At 35.0% G+C, this 23005-nt stretch overlaps 1 protein-coding gene across 1 annotated transcript in view; it reads left to right on the top strand.

Moving 5' to 3' along the window:
- PJA2 (praja ring finger ubiquitin ligase 2) overlaps positions 1–23005 on the top strand; it is a 70136-nt gene that overhangs the window by 9829 nt on the left and 37302 nt on the right. The window contains exons 2-5 of the mRNA XM_030326169.1: positions 8365–8482; positions 10679–10879; positions 12484–13537; positions 22775–22960. Of these exons, the coding sequence (XP_030182029.1) occupies positions 8452–8482; positions 10679–10879; positions 12484–13537; positions 22775–22960 (1472 nt within the window). The 5' untranslated portion in view covers positions 8365–8451. The remainder of the gene's footprint in view (positions 1–8364; positions 8483–10678; positions 10880–12483; positions 13538–22774; positions 22961–23005) is intronic.

Below are 23005 nucleotides of genomic sequence, written 5' to 3'. Positions count from 1 at the left end.
CTATACTCTTGTTACTTCTTTTCTTGGCTCACTCATTGACATGGAAATAAATCTGCGCTGTTTCTTGATTTGAAACTGATTTTTCTTGGCATCCCATAGGAGGGTGAGTTGAGCCAGGGCCCTTTTTGTGCCACATCTGAATCAGATCTTCCTATCTAAATGAGAGGTAAATTTGAAGAATATTCTTCATCCTATTTTTTGATGGATTGATATTTTATTCTTCCATCTCAATTTGTCTTCGACTTTAATCTTTTTTTCCCCCTTAGCCAGTTATATTTCCAGTAAACCAGAGAAAATCTTTATTGTTCTAGTGTGTTGGTTATATTCTCATTCAGTTATTTCTTCACAGGTTTTTCTGTATGGTTAGTCTTTTAGAAATAGCAGTTTGTAACAATTTTTTTAAATAGAGTAACAGTTTATAATCATTTGGTGAGATAGAGGCTTTACCATAACAGAAATTGGAAATACAGTTTTATAACTACTTAAATACAAAAGTTTGGATTATCAAATGGTCTCTTTCTGATTACATATATTTTATGTTTTTCAGTGTAATTTTCACTGTATCAGTGCTGAGTTTATTGTTCCTCTTTTACAATAATTTACAGAAACATTGTCAAGAAAGGTAATAGTTAAATACGCTTAACCTTTTATCATATTATCTCGTCACATTACTAGGGATAGCAAGCCCATTTGATCTGAGAAGTTTAACAGTTGTACTTTTAAAATTTCTCTCTGATTTAGGTACTCTTATCATTTCTACAGTTGTTCATGTACAGAATCTGGTAGTCATATCCTGGAAGTTTTCTTGTGTATAACCTAGAAGTCCAGCGGTTGGTAATATGTTATTTGATTTACCGCAATTGATTTTATTCATGTGTCTATTTGTTTATAGCAATATATAGGAATAATATCACCTCTGTCCTTATTAATTGGGTATCTATTAATTACATCTAGTGGAATATTTTGCATTGTTTATATGTAAAAGAAACCATTTGTGCTTGTGACTAGAAGACACGATAAATCTAGAGATAGATTAAAAAGAATATATAAGTGTGAGAAGTACTTTAATTGCAAGCTTAGATTGTTGTTCAGAGTAGATACTTTTTTAACCTCTTGGAATATTTGCTTTGCCTTAGTAGCTGAAAATAGAAAGATAATGTTAGTAAACTAAGGTAAAGTGTAATTAGTTCCGGCATATATGGAACAGCTTTCTAGCTGTATTTGTCGTAGTTTATCGTAAAGTCATTTTGTCATGAAGTTTGTATTCTATAACTTATAGCTCAAATATGATAATAATCACCAACATTCTATATAAATAAATATTTTACTGAAAGGAACTGCAGGCCAGATAATTTTAGAATTTTGTTTTGTAAGGAATTTTTAAGAGCCATTTTTAGGGCATTTTGCAGGCACATATATATAAAGGGAAATATGAGAGAATATAAAACAAATTTTGCAGAGGGCTGGGAAGAATAATCAAGAATCTTTGCTCTTCATATTGTTGGATTAAATTGTATTTGTGTCTCAACTTTGTTATTTCTAGAAAAGATGCTTTAACTGTGAGTTATTTATAGGCAGCCTAATAAATGGGAGAAAATATTTCCAAATTATATATCTGACAAAGGGTCAATATCTAAAATATTAAGAAATCATAAAACTCAATAGCAGAGAAACAATCCAATTAGAAAATGGGTAGAGGAAATGAGTAGACGTTTTCCCAAAGACAGCGTACAAAGACAACATGTACCTGGCCAACAGGTACATGAAAGGATGCTCAACATCACTAATCATCAAAGAAATGCAAATCAAAGCCACGATGAGATATCAACTCATATCTGTTAGAATGACTTTTATCAAAAAGACAAGAAATAACAAGTGTTGGCAGGGATATGGAAAGAAGGAAAACCTTGTATACTCTTGGGGGGAGTGTAAATTGGTACAGCCGCTATGGAAGATAGTATGGAGATTCATCAAAAAATTAATAAATAGAACTACCATGTGATCCAGCTATTCCACTTCTGGGTATTTATCCGAAGAAAACAAAAATACTAACTTGAAAAGACATGCACTCCCATATTCACTGCAGCATTATTTACAATGACCAAGATATGGAAACAACCTAAGTGTTCATTGATGGGTGAATGGATAAAGAAGATGTGGTATATAGCCAAAGAATGCAAAGGTTTGCTGGCATTCACCACCAGCTAGAAGTACAAAAGAATTTCCTCCAAAGCCTTTGAGAGGAAATATGACCCCATTGGCACCTTGATTTTGAACTTTTAACCTCCAGAATTGTAAGAGATAAATTTCTGTTGTTTTAGACAACACAAAAAAAAAAAAAAAAAAGAAGGAAGATTGATTGATTGATCTTCCTCAGGCCAAAAAAAAAAAAAAAAAAAGTGGGTTGTGTGTGTACAGACACATACATACAAAATGGAGTATTATTCAGCTATAAAAAAGAATGAAATGTTGCCATTTGCAACAATATGGATATGGATGGACCTTGAAGGCATTATACTAACCAAAATAAATCAGAGAAAGACAAATACTGTATGATCTCATGTGTGGAATTAAAAAAAAAAAACAAAAAACAAACCTCATACATAGAACAGATCAGTGGTTGCCAGAGGTGGGAGTGGGAGGCAGGCAAAATTGTTGAGCACGGGGGCAAAAGGTACAAACTTTCAGTTATAAAATAAATAAGTCATAGGGTTGTAGTGTATAGCATGGTGTTGTAGTTATTAATACCATATTGTATATTTGAAGGTTACTAACAAAATACAAGTTAGAAGTTCTCATTTGTTACTATTTATGGTGATGGATGTTAACTAGACTTACTTTGATGATCATTTAGCCCTATGTACAAACATCAGATCATTATGTTGTATACCTGATCTAATATATATGAATTATGTCTCAGATTTTTTTAAAAAACAGTGAGTTATTTTTGGCTCCCAGCAAATGGGTCACGGGTGTAAAGATCCAAGCTTTCAGTTGAAGCTCTTCTTCTGGAAGTTCAACTGATTTCTCCTTCGCTTTGCCTAAAACTTCATTTAAATCAGATTTAAATTCTAAAAGTAAGTGTTCCTGATTCAGTAGCTAGTTAGTGAATATTTATTAGGTGATATGTAGAATGTAAGAGCTAAGCAACAGTTCTGAGATTGCCAGCAAACAAAACATAAGTATAATTCATTTTAATTCTGTAAGCCATAACCTGGCACTTTCTATGCTGAGAATAAGCAGCTCTTTCAAAGGGAGAAAATATACTTTCATGAGATGGCATTAGAAAATCTTTGTTCTTGGGGCACCTGGGTGGCTCAGTCGGTTAAAATTCTGACCCTAGATTTGGGCTTAGGCCATGATCTCACAATTCTTGAGTTTCAAGCCCTTTGTGTCAGGCTCTGTGCCTTCAGCACAGAGCCTGCTTGGGGTTCTCTGTCTCCCTCCCTCCTCTCTCTGCCCCTCCCCTGCTCGTTCTCTCTCTCTCAAACATTGTTTTAAAAGAGCTTCGTTCTCATAATAGGTGGAAATATAGGAAAATTCAGTATCCACATACCTATCTATCCATATCTATCTATCTCTCTCTATATATAAAATAATATAATTTAAGTTATTTGTGTTTGTTAATTTTTACAGGATAATTTGTTATGCTTCAGTAGACCATAGTTTCTGTAGGTGAGAAATTCAGGAGCAACCTGAATGGGTGGTTTGTCTCAAGATCTTTCATGAGGTTACCCTGAAGATGTGGGTTGGGACTGCAGTCATCTGCAGGTTTGATTGTGACTTAAGGTGCTGCTTCCTAGGTGGTTCATTCACATGGCTGTTGTCAGAATACCTCACTTCCTTCTGCTCTTGGCAGGAATACATTGACTTTTCCATAGGACTACCTGAATGATCCCATGATGTAGCAGCTTGCTTTTCCCAGGGAGAGGGAGCTGAGAGAGAGCAAGGAGGAAGGCACAATGCCTTTTATGCCATAATTTTGTTCATTATACATTGTCATTTCTGTCACATTGTATTCAATAGAAACAAGTGTCTAAGTACAACCCACCCTGATAGGGAGCAGATTAGGCTGTGCTTTTTGAAGGGAGAAGTGTTAAAAAAATTTTATCAAAGAATTATTTTTTAATTATTCTACTGTATTATTCTCATAGAGGTTCGATGATGTTACTGAAGTAGGTAGGCTATGTTGCAAAAATAATAAATGTGTTATTTTTAAATATTATACAAGCTTTGTTATTAGTTGATTACTCACTGGAGTAGAAATATGTTGATACCAAAGACAATTCAAGATGTAGGTCTACTGTGTACCAATATTAGTATATATTGTGTCCATATAGGAATATGAGCACTCATTACTCTGTTTGCCTAAGTTCCTTTCATTCATTACTATTTATATATATATATATATTTTTAAATCACTTAAACTACCACTAGCTTTCATTTAACTTGCCTGAGTATCAGAGTTGGGATTTAGATCCAAGTGTACCCAACACTTAGCCCTCTCTTTTCATTATATTTCCTTATTTCCATCAGAGAAAGGAGCACATGTTTGTTCATTCATTCATTTGTCCAATCATTTACATACATACTGTGTTAGTGCAGTAGAAACAAGCATTTAATAGACCTAGTGCATGCAAGTACAAATAAAATAAGGCCTTTGTCTTTAAAATCACAACTCTTTCAATTCTGCTGTTGGAGCTCTGTCTCTCTCTGTCCCAAAAATAAATAAACGTTGAAAAAAAAAAATTTAAAACAGCCCAATAGTGGCTGTGTAGGAGAAATTATAAAATGGCCTGCCCCTAAAAAAGTCCTTGTGGCATTATAGAATACCATTTATTAAGAAGATATCCTAAATATTCCAGGGAGAAAAATTGGTTTACTTACCAAAAACTGAGAAATAAATTGGCAGAATGGGATGCCATATTGCAACATGGGATGCTGGAAAACCATGTCTTTCAGAGTTAGGAAAAAAATGTTTTTTCTTGAACTATACCCAAAGTCTGAGGGATAGATGAAAATTTTTTCAGACATGCAAGGACCCAAAGTTTACCTCCTTACATAAAATTTCTGAAACAAATACTTGATCTTCTAGTAAAGACACACACACACACACACACACACACACACACACACACACACACGAGAACACGGGATTCAAATCAGGGGACTGAGCTCAGAAGTAGTCAAAAGTTATCACAGCGGGGGTCACAGGGCTTGAAAACAAGTAGATTAAATTTTGTTGGAACACCTTTAGAAAGCAAGTGGAATCACGTTAAAGTAAATTATTAAGAAACGGTGATTTTCAGGACGTATGTACTCTTTCCAGTTCCTTTCCTCTCACTATCTGTGATCAGGCTTTTACACCTCCCATTCTACCAAAGTTGCTGTTGTCAGAGATCTTCAGTATCCTCCATGTTGCTAAGTTCAGTGGCCAGTTACAGGTCCTTCTTATACTTTATTTCTTAGCATTTGGCACAGTGGATTAGTTCTTCTGTCTGAAGCACTTTCTTCATTTGGCATCCATACTCCTGGATTTTCCTTTTCTTTCCATTGGCCTCTGTGAGCTCTCTGGTACTTCTTTCCTGGTCTCTTAATGTTGGATTGTCTCAAGGCTGTCGAACCTTTTTCCTTCTCCAAGTACACTTAGATGTCCTGTCCGAGTTCATGCCTTTTTGAATGTATCTATATACTGGTAACTCCCAAATTATACTTGCAGCCCAGAATTCTTTTAGTCAACTCCAGGCTTCTACTTAACCTTTCTTTCTTTCTTTCTTTCTTTCTTTCTTTCTTTCTTTCTTAAAATTTTTTAATGTTTATTTGTTTTTGAGAGGGGGAGAAAGAGAGAGAGAGAAGCAGAGTGTGAGCAGAGGAGGGGCAGAAAGAGAGGAGACACAGAATTTGAAGCATGCTCCTCCAGGCTCTGAGCAGTCAGCACAGAGCCTGATATGGGGCTTGAACCTATGAATGTGAGATCATGACCTGAGCCAAAGTCAGATGCTTAACTGACTGAGCCACCCAGGTGCCCCTCTACTTAACATTTCTGCTTGAATGTCTGATAGATATCTCAGACTTAATACATGTAAAACTGAACTGAAGATACTTTCTCCAAACCTGCATCTTTCACAAATTTTCCTACTTCATTCAGTTAATGGTAACTGTGTTGTTGTTGTTGTTGTTGTTGTTGTTGTTGTTTTCAGTTGCTCAGGCTATAGAACTTAGAGTCAGCCTCAACTCCTTACCTTATTTTATAATCTATATCAGAAAACTTTGTTGGCACTTCCTTCACAGTATATTCAGAATCTGCATTTCTCACCACCTCTAGTTTTACCCTGGTCTAAACCACTGTGATCTCTTGCCAATATTATTTCGATAGCTTTGCAAACAGGCTCCTTGCCTTTGACCTTGTTCCCCTTCACTCTATTCAAAATAGTAGCCAGAGTGTTCCTATTAAAACAGAAGTTAGGTAATGTCTGTTCTGTGTTCAGAACTCTTCAGTGGTTTTCCAGCTCACTCAGAATAAAACCTACATTTCTTGTGTTAGCCTATAAAGGCCTATGTGACCTGTTCCATCTCACCCCCTATCACCCACCCTAATTAATTTTCTAACCTCATCTGTTGCTTTCTGTCTTGTTCATTCCATCCCACACTTCTTGCTATGATCACTTCTGGAAGTTGTCACCTCAGGAACTTTCATTTATTCTGCCCGAAATGTTCTCTCCCTAGGTTTATACATGGCTGTCTCCCTTACCAGGTGTTTGCTCAGATGCTTCCCTCTCAGAGAGATTTTCCCTAACCACCCTATTTTAAATTGCACACCCCCAGCAACCCTTTATTCACTGCTTTCTTTTGCTCCTTTGTATTTATTGTCTAACGTATATTTACTTTCTTGTTTTGTTTAGTGTGTGTACCACATACTGTAATTTTAGGAGGGCAGTGATATTTGTCTACTTTGTTCATTTATTTGAAGCCTCAGCACTGAAAATAATGCCGGGAACATAGTAAAATAAAGCTTTATTCTAAAGAAAAGACTTTGGGTGAAATACTTATGAATTTAAATGCATGGTCATCCTTTACGATTGTCATGTACTATATTATGACTGAAGATTCAAGTTATTTCAGATCATTTTTCTTAGTATTAAAACAGTACTAATTAGAGCTTATCTTTTTGCCTCCATGTTAAGAATATTTTTTGGTAAGCTATTCTTTGGTAAGATTGTTGCTAACAGTCTCATTTGGTTCAGACATATTAGAGGATCATAACATGTTGCTGAATTTATAATTTATATGGGAGAATGTGTGTTTGTACTCTGATGTATGTTAATATAGAGCTATCTGTGGTTTCACAGATAACAATACAATTAACCTCATTTGCAGAACTATCATCTTCTAATAAGTGGTGGTATAAAATTAGCAATAGCTTCAGTGTTTACGTAAATAAGCTGTTTAAATAAAAACATAACCCTTACCAAACTTTTAAAAGAGCCCAGGTTGCAACTTTTGAAGTAGTAAATGGATTAATTTCAAACCAGAAGGTCTTTTTATATTTGTTACATGACAAATTTTAGTTTTTCTAATGTAGAATAAGTTCTTATTTGGAATCAAAATATTTGAATAGTTAATTGACTACTGTAAAGAATAAGTATATTATTACACACATTTTTTATTTTATTTTTAAAATATTTTTTAATATTTATTTTTGAGAGAGAGAGAGCATGTGTGCAAGTGTGCGTGGGGGAGGGGCAGAGAGAGAGAGGGAGACGTAGAATCTGAAGCAGGCTCCAGGCTCTGAGCTGTCAGCACAGAGCGTAACGCAGGGCTTGAACTCATGAACCGTGAGATATGACTTGAGCTGAAGTCTGATGCTTAACTGACCGAGCCACCCAGGCGCCCTTACACACATTAATTTATAATTGTCATAAGCCATTATATGTTTTGAAAATACGGTCTGTATTCCTAGGGTTGACTTCTTTTAACAATGCCAGAGCTAAAGAAACTATATAGCGCTTGATGCAGAAGCAAAGATAGCATAGTGTAGTAGACTCCCAGATAGTTTGGTCACATACTTCAGTCAGCGCTTCTTCCAATATATTTGCTTATTTACTTTTAAATTATGAACGTACTGTTAATCATGTCAGTCTTAAGGATGATACATGCTTATAGCAAGAGGTTTTTCAAGAGGAGATGTAACTTTTCAAATAGCTATCTTGATAGTTTTAAGGTTTTTTTGATGGATTGTCAGATCTGATTGTATTTTTCTGATATTACAGGGTTAACAAAGTGCTTCACCAGAAGTATTACTTTGTCATTTTTATTTTGTGCTTATATTATTAATATTTTGTTTAATCTGCGGTTTCCTTGTAGGAATCTTCTGCAGCTTATTCATTGTGTGAATAAAAACTAATTCACATCCATAATTGCACTGAACTGGGCACACAAAAACTGCCATATATGTCACAATATACTGAAAAAGAGCCAGCAGGTAAGCAGAGTGTCTTTGTCAGTCCCTCTACATTAAGGATTTTATATTTTTCTCCCTGGATACCTTAAGTACCATACATGACATGGAATCGTCTTTTTTTTTTTTAATTAACTAATTTAATATAATTTATTGTCAAGTTGGCTAACATACAGTGTATACAGTGTGCTCCTGGTTTTGGAGGTAGATTCCCGTGATTCATCACTTACATACAACACCCAGTGCTCATTCCAACAAGTGCCCTCTCAATGCCCATCACCCATTTTCCCCTCTCCCCTCCACCATCAACCCTGAGTTTGTTCTCTGTATTTAGGAGTTTCTTACGGTTTGCCTGCCTTCCTCTCTGTAACTGTTTTCCCCCCTCCCCCATGGTCTTCTGTTTAGTTTCTCAAGTTCCACATATGAGTGAAAACATATGATATCTGTCTTTCTCTGACTTAATTCACTTAGCGTAATACCCTCCATTTGGGGTCATGGGCTTATATAAGGCCATTTTTGATCCATTTATTGAATATTTTAAAGCTTAATTTCTAATTTTTGATATGAAAATAAGTATAAATAGAAATTGTTATATTTTTTGTACCCTCCCTTGGCTTCTGTTGTGCTTTCCGTTTTGGAGACTATTCCTTTGGAGGAGTCGTTAAGGGCACTAGTTCTGGAGTCATACTATTCGATTATTGGACAAGTTACTAAATACTTAAGTTTACTCTTAATTTCTTGATTTTTTTTTTTTATTTTTTTTTTCAACGTTTTTTATTTATTTTTGGGACAGAGAGAGACAGAGCATGAACGGGGGAGGGGCAGAGAGAGAGGGAGACACAGAATCGGAAACAGGCTCCAGGCTCCGAGCCATCAGCCCAGAGCCTGACGCGGGGCTCGAACTCCCGGACCGCGAGATCGTGACCTGGCTGAAGTCGGACGCTTAACCGACTGCGCCACCCAGGCGCCCCAATTTCTTGATTTTTAAAATGAAGTACAGTATCTGCCTCATAAGGCTTTTGAAGGGATTAAATAATATAATGTAAAACTTGATAACTGTATAAATACATGTTTGTTTTTTATTTGTGCTTGGAAGCATTTCTACTTATTTAATGCAGTAAAACAAAAATATGTAACTTTTCCATTACCTGACTATTTTATATACTGTGAGATAAGACTTTGTTTAGGGGTGTCTGGGTGGCTCAGTGAGTTAAGCATCCCAAATGGCGGTTCAAGTCCTGATCTCACAGTTAGTGGGTTAAAGCCCTGCATTGGGCTCTGTGCTGACATCTCAGAGCCTGGAGCCTGCTTCATGTTCTGTGTCTCTCCCTCTCGCTGCCCTTCCGCCACTCATGCTATATCTCTCTCAAAAATAACATTAAAAAGTGTCTTTTAAATACTGTGTTTAGTTCTTGTATAGTATATGTAAAATATCGTTGATTAAAGAAACTTACACTTTTACATATATATATATAGATATGGTAATGTTCTACTTAGTTACAGGTGCTACTGTTTACTACTGTGTATCCCTCAGCTGTCAGAGCTTAGTATTTAAATAGTTGTTAAAGTGTTGATGGGTTTTGCTACCATAATGTTTACTGTAGTTTTGAAAGGTGAGGTAGCATGTCTTTGACTTGGCTCATCGCTGTTTTCTTGTGGATAATTTTATCTGACCCTAGTCTTTGGGATGTTTTATTATGGTCCAGTTATTTCTTCCTGATAGTACAGATGCCATTTAAAGAAGTTGCATGTTACCTTGGATAGAAATGTATTCACAATTAATGTAATTGTGCAGATTACACACATGTAATTGTGCTAATTAATGTAATATGCTAATAATCCAGCAAATATGTGTTAAGCATTTATACATAAGGTACTTTACTTAGATAATTTGGAGGATCTTTGTCTAATTCTTAATGAGCTTTTGCAGTATGACTTATGAATTTGGCATATGAAAAATCATTTTGGGTACGTTATATTCTAAAACTCTGAGACATCTTAAAAGTGCCAAACTTTAAAAGCTATTTTGGGGGGTAAAGAGGCCAATTAACTCTCATAACCTAATATTCATGTTTACACTTACAATGTTAGTAAGGTGCATGTAATGTTCAGTAGCAGATGATCTGGCAAGCAATAGCATATATGTTTAAACATTACCTCTACTGGTCACTGGAGTAAAGGTCATTTCATGCCTCTCTTATTTTTAACTCTGTTTTTCAGTAATGGATCAAGAATCCAGCAAGGCTGCCTGGCCCAAACCAGCAGGAGGATATCAGACAATCACAGGCAGGAGATATGGAAGAAGACATGCATATGTCAGTTTTAAACCATGTATGACCAGGCATGAAAGAAGTTTAGGTCGGGCTGGTGATGACTATGAAGTGTTGGAACTAGATGATGTTCCAAAGGAAAATTCCTCAGGTATGCAACATGGAGTTATATAAGAGCTATTAATAAGCATGTAGGAATTGATCTTATAATATTAGAAATTATGTGTGGGCTTTATGTGTCTATGAATACAAATATACATATCCTATCAAGAAATTCTATTCTGATATTTTTATTAAATTTAATATGAACGATATATACATTTAAACATGGAAGAAAATAGAATACAGCCACTTGTTAAAATATAACTGTATCATGACATCCTTCTGCTAGTGGAGATTTATTTTTCAATCAAAAACTTTTTAATGTGAACTGAATATATTTTTCCCTGCATATTATGTTTAATAGCTTTCTTGTGTTAATTGTATCCCTAAATAATTTAGCTTGGCTAATTTAATTTCTTAAAACCATTTTATGAAATACAAGTGTCGAGTAATAGTTATTTAATTAAAATCTCTTATTCAGTAGTTTGAAAAAGTATTTTGCAGTGGGCGCCTTGGTGGTTCAGTCAGTTAAGCATCACTTCAGCTCAGGTCACAATCTCATGGTTTGTGGGTTTGAGCCCCACATTGGGCTCCACGCTACTTGGGATTCTCTCTCTTTTCCTCTCTCTCTGCCCTTCCCCAACTCCTGCTTTCTCTGACTCTCAAAAAGTAAATAAATAAGCTTAAAAAAAAAAACAAAGTACTTTACAGATATCCAGGTAGTAATTACACATCTTTGGACTAGAGTGTAGGCTTCTGGTCTTGAGAAAATTTGCTAATTGTAAATTATTTTTACTGTCATTTATAAGTAAGAATCTGAATTATTAGTTAATGAGTTCACTCTGTTAAAGAAGCCTTTCTGTGATATGACAAGACTGCTCTTCTATAAATTTTTGTTCCAGCAAATCTCAGATGTCTTCATTATTTATTATTACATTAGTAGTGATAAAAGATAGGCTTAAAGTGATTTATAAAACAGATCTGATTTTATTCTTTTCTCAAGATTCTGACAAACTATGGCAGAGTCAACATGTTGACTTTTTTGTTGTTTTGCAATCATAGCTGTAACATAATGTAAAGGTAACTCATTATAGGTGTATTAAAAAATCCATTTTGGGGTAGAAATCTAATATATCTAGAGACTGAGATACAATTTTCTGAATTGACATCAAACACAATAGAGTTTCATTTCTGTTAGATGTGTAACCTGTTCCTTTATCTATCAAAAGTACTTGTGAAGTTTTTTTACTTGCACATAATAAAAGAAATGAAGTTTGAATTGTACACCTTAACAACTAGAAGGGCACATTGGTTACCCTATGACTTGACTTATGCCTCTCACTGTGTAGTTTTTCAGTAGCCTCTCCTTTTAATGTCTTTTACAGAATGTTTTAGGTATTAGCAGTTAGCTAAAAGACTTCCAAAAGACATCTGAGAGAAGATATTGAATGGCTATACAATGGCATAAATGAACTCATAGGGTGACCAGTGGGCTCTCTCAGTTAAGTTCAGGGGCATAGAAGTACCTGTCAGAAATTCACTCATATTCAAGTGAGTAATGATTGGCATACTATCTATTTAAATAGTCATTATTAAATAAAATTGTATCTAAAATTAATGTTTCCAAAAATGTTTTCTCTGTTCTCTATGAAGGTTCCAGTCCATCGGATCAAGTTCATTCTTCTTTACCCAACGGCCCTTCGTTTGAAAAAAGTGAAACAGAAATTCCCATTTGTGATACAACATTAAATCAAACCATTGAGAGCAGTCCATCCTTTGCTGCAGTACGTCATAGTGAGGAAGGCAGGGAGACTTTAGGAAGCAGTACAAATCTTCATAATCACCCTGAGGGAGAATATACTCCAGAAGCTTGTGATGCTTCCAGTGTACAAAATGGAATTTCATTGGTTCATACTGACTCTTACGACCCAGATGGTACACACAGAGAGGCCAATGACCGTCTTCAGCTTTCTGCAGAAGTTGTGGAAGGTGGTGGATATCAGGAAGCACTGAGCAATACAGTATTTGAGTTGGCAAATGGAGAGGTAGAGGCATACACTGGTCTTTCACCACCAGTTCCCTCTTTTAACTGTGAAGTAAGAGATGAATTTGAAGAGTTAGATTCAGCACCGTTAGTCAAAAGTTCTACTGGTGATACTGAGTTTGTCAATCAGAGCAATCAGGAATTTCAGAGCTCCTCTTCTGAAGATGACGTTGTTAGAAACAAACAAGAAAATAATACTAGCCAGGAGAGTCAGAGAGAAAATGCAACTGAAGATTCAGTGTGTGCTCCTGGGCATATTTGCAGTGAACAAAATACTAGTGATAAGAACAAGAACCAGGGAAGTTCTCCTGAACAGGTAGTGAGACCCAAAGTTAGGAAATTGATAAGTTCAAGCCAGGTGGACCAAGAAACAGGTTTTAATAGGCATGAGGCTAAACAAAGAAGTGTTCAGAGGTGGAGGGAGGCTTTGGAAGTTGAGGAAAATGGCTCAGATGACCTCTTAATAAAATGTGATGACTACGATGGAGAACATGACTGCATGTTCTTGGATCCACCTTACTCAAGAGTTACACACAGGGAAACAGAACATAACCAAATTACAGCAGAAAGTGGAGCCACAGCAGGACGGCAAGAAGTTGTGGATAACACCTTTTGGAATGGTTGTGGAGATTATTACCAACTGTATGACAAAGATGAAGATAGGTAAGATTTCATGCAGTGCTTTGTCAGATTGCATAATAAGCAAGGTGGTTTATTTCTGGTACCATTATGTTTGATGGATGGGCTCTGACATAGTCAGGGAATTAGATATTTTGACTTAGCAAATATGCCTATTTACTGAATGCTAACCATACATGCAAACTACTGGTTAGTTTTTCACAGAAACTTTCTTTGAAGCATTTTAGGAGTTTATAGAAATTGTAAGTTCAGATAATGATAATTAGTTATTACAAAGGATACAGATATTAATTATTTTAGTTCATAGTATTTCAGGTAATAAAATGCAGGGAAACATTTATTGTATTTTAAAAAAAAATTATGTTAACCCATTCTGGGTTTAAAAAGTAAGATCACAGCAAATTTTGATAATATTGGATTAACTTTGTTAATATTTATTAATGTCACCTGTTTCTCTGTTCCTCCTGTTGCTCCTTTTGTCACTTGTGTTTTTTTGTTTGTTTTCACCTATTTTTATTTAGCATTTGATTTTTGGTCACAACTCTATGTGGTGTATGTTATTATTTGCCCTGTTTATAGATGAGGAAACTGAAGCACAAGAGAGTTAATTTCTCAAGGTCACAAAGCTAGTAAATTTTGGAGCTGGAATTTGCATATCTGCTTACTGCCCAGTCCAAATTTACAGTTTTTAAGAGAACATACAACCTTTCTTAAATAAGCATTCTGGTTCTTCTTACATAGAATCCTTTTTCCCCCCAAACTGTAAGACCATAGAAAGAAGAGAGAAATGGAAAATTTCTTTGTCCATCTTCTTTTCATTACCCTAGAGTCCAAACTTTCACATAACCTTTTGAGCTAGTTGAAACTGCCTATGCTCAGTTACAGTGCAGTTTCACGATTTTATTAACTTGTAGAAATACGGTTACTTTTTTCAACTAGAAAGTACTACAAAAAAAGTTTTTCCTTTTGAATATGAATACATTTTATGTATTTTATTTCACATCATAAAATTAATAAAATATATCTGGTTTCTTTGGGCAGATGGATAAAGCTTCTGTAATACAGTGTAAGTGACTTGTAGAAACAAATGAAACGTAATTTCTACTGTCTTTTTAAGTTTGTAAACTTCAAGGGTTGGCAGACAATATTTATATAACCTACTATTTTTTAAGCTTAAGGGTAAAATGAGTTAAGAACTTTGGCCTAACTTAATTCTGTTTTTTCAGTTAAGGTCCACAAAATTCTTAAAATGGAAATTGACAACAATACCTAAATTGGTGTTAACTTAATTTGATGCAGATCTGGATCTGAACTAATACAAGGCCTTTTTTTGAAGCAGTCATAACAGTTTGCTGCAGAAATATCAAAGTGTTTTATTACTGAGTTTTTGACTTGGACCCCACTGGGAATTATTAAGTAGTATTTGTAAATCTCGGAGAAAAAAATCTGAATTCCAAAACATACTCAGTCCTAAGATTTTTGGATTTGATTGTAAACCTTTGGTATACCTCTAGATAACTATTGAAAAAAATAATAACATCAATTTTTAATCTTAGATAACTTACCTTTTTGAAAGTATAAGATTTTTTTCCCACAGTTACATTTCTGCTTTCCTGAAGGAAGTAATTTAATTTGGCCATTCCTTCATCATTGGCACCACTGATCAAAAATAATAAAAACCTCTTTTTTGTGTGTGCGTTTTATAGTCAGGCCTAATGTCATCTAATTCAGTTGATGAAATTTTTGCATTGCAACCTCAAGAGTAATTTTCTTGGCTCTTGGTTTTGAAGTTGTTGGTTTTTGTTTTTGTTTTTTTCCCCTGGTCAGTAGCATTAGCATTTTATTTGCCTGGAATGACGGTTGGACTTTTAACAGTTATAGGGTATTGTTTTAGTATGTTTATTTATAATTTGTCTCCTTAAGTGATATGTCACTGTTCTAAACAATGATAGGTCTTTACGAACAATATACAGATGAGAAAAACACAGTTAATGGAAACTTTTTTTCTTTTGACTTTTTAGTTCTATATTGACTTAAAGAGCCTGAAGTTAGGGTGTGCTTAAAAGATGGAACTAATTTTGGAGCAATCTTCTCTTTTTTTCTCCATTTATTTTTGAGAGACAGTGTGAGTGAGGCAGGGGCAGAGAGAGGGAGACACAGAATCCGAAGCAGGCTCGAGGCTCTAAGCTGTCAGCACAGAGCCCAACACAGGGCTTGAACCCATGAACTGCAAGATCATGACCTGAGCCAAAGTTGGACGCTTAACTGACTGAGCCACCCAGGCACCTCTTTGTAAAAAAATTTTTTTAATGTGTATTTATTTTTGAGAGAGAGAGAGAGAGAAACTGAGCATGAGTGGGCAATGGGCAGAGAGAGTCAGAGACACAGGATCTGAAGCAAGCTCCAGACTGAGCTGTCAGCACAGAGCCTGATGTGGGGCTGGAGCCCAGGAACCTTGAGATCATGACCTGAGCTGAAGTGGGATGCTTAACTGACTGAAGCACCCAGGCACCCCTGGGGGCAATCTTTAAGACACATTGAAATACCAGAAATACCTAGGGTTTTTTGTTTTGTTTTTGTTTTTTGAAAACTACCATCACAAGAATAACTTCTCAAGGATAATGGTTCTACATTTGCATCTGCAAGCCTTGAGATATGTTTAGGACCTCACTTCAGTAGTCTGGACAATTTTGAGGAGTAATTCTATTTCTATGCTACTGTTTCCAGTTCCTCTACTCTCAGCTCCCTGCAAAGGATCACAATTGCCAGAATGCCTTTTAATATGGTTGCAGATAAAGGTTGAAGTTTAATAACCATACATTCCAACTTAGTTTCATTTTGCCACTTGTTCATCTACTAGATGTTTTACTATACTTTGGCTGAGTTCTGATAATAGCAGATTGCAAAAATGGGGAAATAGTGATTCTACAATAAGTGTCTTGAGAAGGAAAGTATAAACATCCTTTCCCTTGAGTCTGTAAGATTCTTTCTGAGTTTTCTCTGCTTTGTAAAACTTAAAGATGCTTTACTTGAAAATTTTTCTTGCCATGTTTGTATTATAATAGCTGCACATAGAACCCTCTTATCCAGAACATAACTAAAATCACTGTGACGTTTTTAGTTATAGGAATTTTAGCCACTTTTAAAAAATACAGTTCAAAAATATGTATAGCTCATACTTTCTTTAAAAGTGAAAAGTATTTGAATGAATGCATGATCCATTTCTTCCTGAAAACTTTTAAATGATCACTTAATCATACCTGAAACATTACACTTTATGGAATAAACATTGCAGCTGGTAGAATTGCTCTGAGCTGTTTGATAGTAACTGAACACCACCTTATTAAGTTAGAATTGTGAGGGGAATTTTAATAGGCAGTATGTAATTACCAGACTTGGAATTAGACCAAAGAGCTAAGGTTAACATCCTGCTCTTTTGAAATATACCCTGAGAACTTTAATGACTGTTTGAGGACAAGATCTTGAGTTTAAAAGAACCTTTTAACCATGCCAGCACATTTTAACCTTGGACCTAACTGTTTGAAGGAAGAGGCATGCCATCCGCTGACTATTTCTTATACCACTTGAGGTTTCTTTCAGAGCTTTTGACATTGAATAAAAGTTAAAAACCTTACCTGAGATAAAAATGTCAGGACAACTTTTTGTTATTGATGATGTTGGGAAAATAAAAGGAATATTAGCCAATTAGTTCATTTCAGTTTGATATATTCAAAAAGGATTTATTGAAATCCTTCTAAATGTCAGACTTTGTCCCTCTGTAAATGCAAATAATAATGATCCCCGTTCCCTGGCTGTTCACCAGCCTTATGAGGAAGACAGAATATACAGATCATTATCATGAGACTGAATTAAGTTTCTTTCCTCTTCTATATAAGTTAGTTGAGAGCCATGAAGAAGGAGCTCCTTTGATATCCATGTATTCCCAACAAATAAAGCAACTATGAGCAGCCAAAGCAAAGATCTGAAAGCATATGCTTTAACATTTTAGCTTTTTATCTTGTTTCCAAGTTCATAAAAGTTAGAAGGAGTATATTAGGCATAAATAGCTTTGTTCCTCAGGCATTTTAAGGGGTTATAGATTACAATATTCTGATGTTTAGGGAAAAGACCGGAAAATTGTAAAAGGCAGGCACAATTCAGAAAGAACCATCTGGACTTTGCTAAATTAAGCAGCCTTATGGATTTGAACAACTACCATTTGTATCACTGTATTGTAACAGTTCACTGTTAATAGGGGTAAAATGTCCCAGACTGCTTAGATTATGTTCAGTATACCGTCTGAAAATGCAGATATGATGTATCTTAACATAATGTCCATCCAGAGTATTTTCAATAAAATTCAAAAGGTGGTTTTGATCCTCAGAAAACAAAATTATCTAAAATTCACTTTTCTCTTAGCTTCTATATAGTTGATTTTTTATCAATGTGAAAATGCCAGGGAAGACTAACAAACCAGTTCCTTGGGGGATTTGAGGAATAAGAGCTTGCTTTTGGATGCTTTTACTTCTATATCTTATTTCTACTTAAGATTTATACTACATAAATTATTTTGTCTAGAAATCATATGTAATTGTATCCAGTATGTGAAAAGAGGTGGGTTTTGTGTTCACAGTTGAATGTGTGAAATGTAACATTTGAGTAAGTTAATAGTTGTCTGCTTTTGAATACAGCTCTAAATGCTAATAGGAGACAATGCTGTTGAAAAACTGTATAAAAATCAGAGTGGTACTTGAGAATTTAAAAATGTTTAACTAATTTGCATTTATATTCCAGGACAAGGGTTCTCACTATTCCATGATTGTTTTGTGCTATTTATTCTGTTGCTTATTCTCCTTGAAAAGTTATTTTTAAATCTTTTCTCTTTCTGCTTTCAGTTCCATATACTCCTGTCACCCTTAGTAGATAACTTTGTTTCTTGCTTTCTTAGAGATAGTAAAATAATTAAATCTGAACTTTCTTGTTTTCCTCTTCTCCATATTACGATACGTTAGTATCCATTTCTGTTTTTAATTTGTTCTTCAGTGAAGGGTGGTGACTTTTCTCATTCTGCATCTGTAGTCGTATCTGACCCCTGAATTTATTATTCTTATGCCAAAGTTGCTTCCTTCTACCACATTCTGTAATTTTTCTAAATCCTGAGGGGAAACCTTTACTTGATTTTGCTTTTCCTTTAACCAATTGCCTGTTTGTTTTCTTTTCCATTGTTGAATTCTCAGAATAAATGTCCTATACCCACTCTATTTCTGCACTCTGCACTTTTAAATGCATTGAAATCTTAACTCCTAGTAGTATTTGTATATTCTATAATGTGAACAGTGACCTCCTGTTTCTCAAATCCAATTGACTTTTCTTGGTACCATTTTTTGTTTTTTTGTTTGTTTGTTTTACTTTAGTGCTACTACTGAGCAATTTGCTCACCCTTTCCTGCTCCATGATATCTCTTCCATTTACCTGTGTTTGGTTTTTCTTTGCTGTGTCTTCGCTGGATGGACCACAGGGGTCTGCAAATATTTTAGGCTTTGTGGACTGAAAGGCAAAATCAAGGGTATTATATAGGTATTTCTATAACCACTTAAAAACGCAACAAAACAAAATAAAAACATTCTTAGCTTCCAGGCCACTAAAAAACAGACAGGTGGCCAGAGTTGGCTCATGGGTCAGGGCATAGTTTGCTGACCCCTGGTGTAAAGAGACACTAAAACTAAAGTTGATTGGGTGACCAGAAAGCTGATATTTCCGTTCAGTAAGACAAACCAAGGATTTAGAGTAGATTTTCTGTGGTGGAGAAGAAAGAAAAATGGTGGTGTGCTGTTGGAAATCCAATTGAAATGTCTAAGCACACAGCTTATATAATAAAGTAACTGTCACCTTTACCATTTTCCAAAAATTGTGCTAAACATTTTATCTACATTGTTCACTTAAATACCTTTGTAGATCTGAAAAGGAAATATAGCATTTAAATTAAAAAAATATTAAAAATGATTTGCTAACAGTTATTGATGGGTTATCATTTATCAGACACTGTTAAAACATTTTGTGTATATTAACTCATTTGCTTCTTATATGAACTCAGGGAGTTATTAGATACTACTATCAAATACACCTGGTGTGTGAGGTGATAAAGGCACAGAAAGGTTAAGTAACGTCACAGCTTTAGTAAGTGGTGTATTCACAACCAGGCAGACTGAATCCAGAACCTGTGTCCTCAACTACTGAACCTCAAGACACAGCATTAGTGGACACCTGGAGCAAAAATTGTGAGGGCAGTAGGCAGATGGCTGAATTTTGTGAAATACTGGTTTAGGAAAAAAGTGAAGGATTTGGAATAATTTGATATAAATTGAAGCAATAGCAATAATTCAGAATACATTTTTAAAATTTTTTTTTAACATTTATTTATTTTTGAGAGAAAGAGACAAAGCGCAAGCAGGGGGAGGGGCAAAGAGAGAGGGAGACACAGAATCCGAACCAGGCTCTCACCTGTCAGCACAGAGCCCAACTCGGGGCTCGAACTCACAAACCGTGAGGTCATGACCTGAGCCGAAGTTGGACGCTTAACCGACTGAGCCACCGAGGCGCCCCAGAATGTATCTTTTAAGTGAATTGAGTGAGATTAAACTTAGGGACAATGATTAATAATTGACTGTCTAGGTGTAGGTTTAGAGGAAAATACTTGAGCCAGGGTTTTTAGGAGAAATGGAGAAAAAGTCATTTTACAGAAGGAATGGAAAATAAAAAGGACTTAAACATGGGGTTTTGTGAGGAGTCAAAGACCTGTGATTTTCAGCTTGGGAGTAGGGAAATACCCTTAGAAAGAAACTCAAGAAAGGAGTTACCTGTCAGATGAGTTTTGCTTTATAACTTTTGAAAAGAAGGGTGAAAATCTAAAAATGTTTGGTGCACAGTTAGTGATTATGAAAGCCAAGTGGTCAGGGCTGAGGTTATATTAAAAGTTAGCTACTTAGAGGTGAAGGTTATGTATAATGAGTAGTAATAATACAGGCCAGGGATCTGCAGACTTTTTTCCTAAAGGACCAGATAGTAAATATTTTAGATTTTGCTAAGAGGCAAAATTAAAGATAAAGTTGTAAAAAAAAAAATTGTAACTCACTGACCATAAAAAAACAGGTAGAAGGACCAAATTTGTCTGAAAGGCTATGTCACCAGTCTGTGACATAGGCTTCTTAAATATATTGACTATTGATCATAAGCATGCTTTTTATATTAAAATTTGTAAATACTCCATCAGTTATTTCATTAAGCAAAAAAAAAAAATATTAACAAACTTTTTAGGTGTTGTTTTTCTGGACAGGATCATAAAAAGTTTAAAATATGAGGTTTTTGTTTAAGTAAAATTGCTACAAATTAATAAATTTTAGCTGAATTGTTAAAGATGTCAAAATTGGAGCTGGTAATTTAGCTTTAAAGATGATAGTCTAGGCGCGCCTGGGTGGCTCAGTCAGTTAAGCCTCGGACTTCAGCTCAGGTCATGATCTCAAGGTTTATTTAGTTCATGAGTTGGAGCCCTGCATCAGGCTCCGTGCTGTCCGTGCAGAGCCTGCTTCAGATCCTCTATCTCCCCCTCTGTCTACCCCTACCTGGCTTGCACTCTCTCACTCTCTCAAAAATAAATATACGTTAAAACAAAAAAGTAAGAGCTTACCCCTGATGTTTTGGAGTGCCTGGATGGCCATTCGGTTGAGCATCCAACTTCGCCTCACGTCATGATCTCACGGTTTGTGAGTTCGTGCCCCGCATCAGGCTCTGTGCTGACAGAGCCAGGAGCCTGCTTGAGATTCTGTGTCTCCCTCTTCTCTCTGCCCCTCCCCCATTTGTGCTCTGTCTCTCTCAAAAATAAATAAACATTAAAAAAATTTTTTTAAATAAAATTGAGAGGTTTCATAGGCCAGGAAACTTCATTCAAAAAGTCTTTTTAAACTATTTTCTATGTTAAATTTTTATACTGGAGCAAGTATAGAACTGATTTATTTGATCTTAGATTGTTTTTTGGGTTAGAGAAAATTTTACAAAATATAAGCAATTGGGCTTCTATCCAACTGAAGGAACACCTTTTACTTGCTATGCCAGAGCTATGTAAAATTCCTTCTCGAGAATGTGACCTGCTGCCCATCATTTACTGACAATTGGAAGTTGATTTTTTTTTTTTTTTTTTTTTTTTTTACTTCTAACTCCTCAGAGCTTACATTACTGCCGCTTTTTCTTAATAGCATCTTGATCTCCTGGATTCATCTGTTCAGAGAAGGAGGAACTCATTATAGACTAGTTAATATATCAATAATATAACCATTAGTAATATATCATCATAAAGAAAAGGTAATTTCTTACCAATTATCACTTCTTTCAGAAACTAAAATTTATTAATTTTTTGTTTCTCAAAAATCAAGGCACAAAGGGAAGTTTTTAAGAGGATTCTTGACCAGAATGGTTGATACGGTTGGAAGGGGCATTTAAGATTTATTTTCACCATTAATAATATTTTAACCTTTGTAGTACAAGATGACTAGTACTTAAAGAGTCATTAAATGAAACCAAATTAACCAAAGTTAAATACAACCAAGTCATTTTCTGAGGTTCTTCATTAACCCTGTTATCATCCCTTTGGTTCCTTATCTAAATGTTCTCTTGAATTGAAATTTATTTTGTGTTCATAGTCCTACCAAAGGACTTCAGTAAAGATTTGTCTCTGCTGCTTTTTATGAATTTGAATTTCCTTTTAAAATCTTGTGTAAAAAAGGAAGGAAAAAATAGTTAAGCTTTTAAAAGATGGTAATAGAAATTTATTCATAGAGGATAGGATTTCCATTGTCAATATGTAATTAGAAAGTTGTTTTAGTCAGGTCAGATGAGTAATAAATCTATTATTATTTATTCCAGAGCATTTAATTTATGGTTGCCAAATTATATTTAAATTTTTATTTAGAAATATGTCTAATAAATGAAGAACCTCTAAGCAACATGGAATTACTTACTTTAGTGAAGAAAATCATAAATCGATAATTCTGTAACTTGCCATGTGCTATATTCATTTGAAAAAGTTACATTCTGCTGAATGTATTTATTTCTGTATTTATTTTTAAAATATTTTTTAAATTGAATTAGCACCTGATGAATCGTGTGGCATCAGTCATCCACTCGATACCACGATGTCTTCAAATGGTAAATGCACATATAATGACGATTATAATGACAATTTATTTTCTTTCTGTTCTGAATTTGCAGTTCAGAATGCAGTGATGGAGAGTGGTCTGCTTCTTTGCCTCATCGATTTTCTGGTACTGAAAAAGATCAGTCGTCAAGTGATGAAAGCTGGGAGACTTTGCCAGGAAAAGATGAGAATGAACCTGAACTACAGAGTGATAGCAGTGGTCCTGAAGAAGAAAACCAAGAATTATCTCTACAGGAAGGGTATGTTTTGTTTAACAGTGAAGTTTATTTATATGTATTGTACAA

This window comes from Lynx canadensis, chromosome A1, assembly GCF_007474595.2.
Source record: "Lynx canadensis isolate LIC74 chromosome A1, mLynCan4.pri.v2, whole genome shotgun sequence".
Classification (NCBI taxonomy): domain Eukaryota; kingdom Metazoa; phylum Chordata; class Mammalia; order Carnivora; family Felidae; genus Lynx; species Lynx canadensis.
Note: the sequence above shows the minus strand (reverse complement) of the source record. Positions and strands in the feature narration are given on the sequence as shown.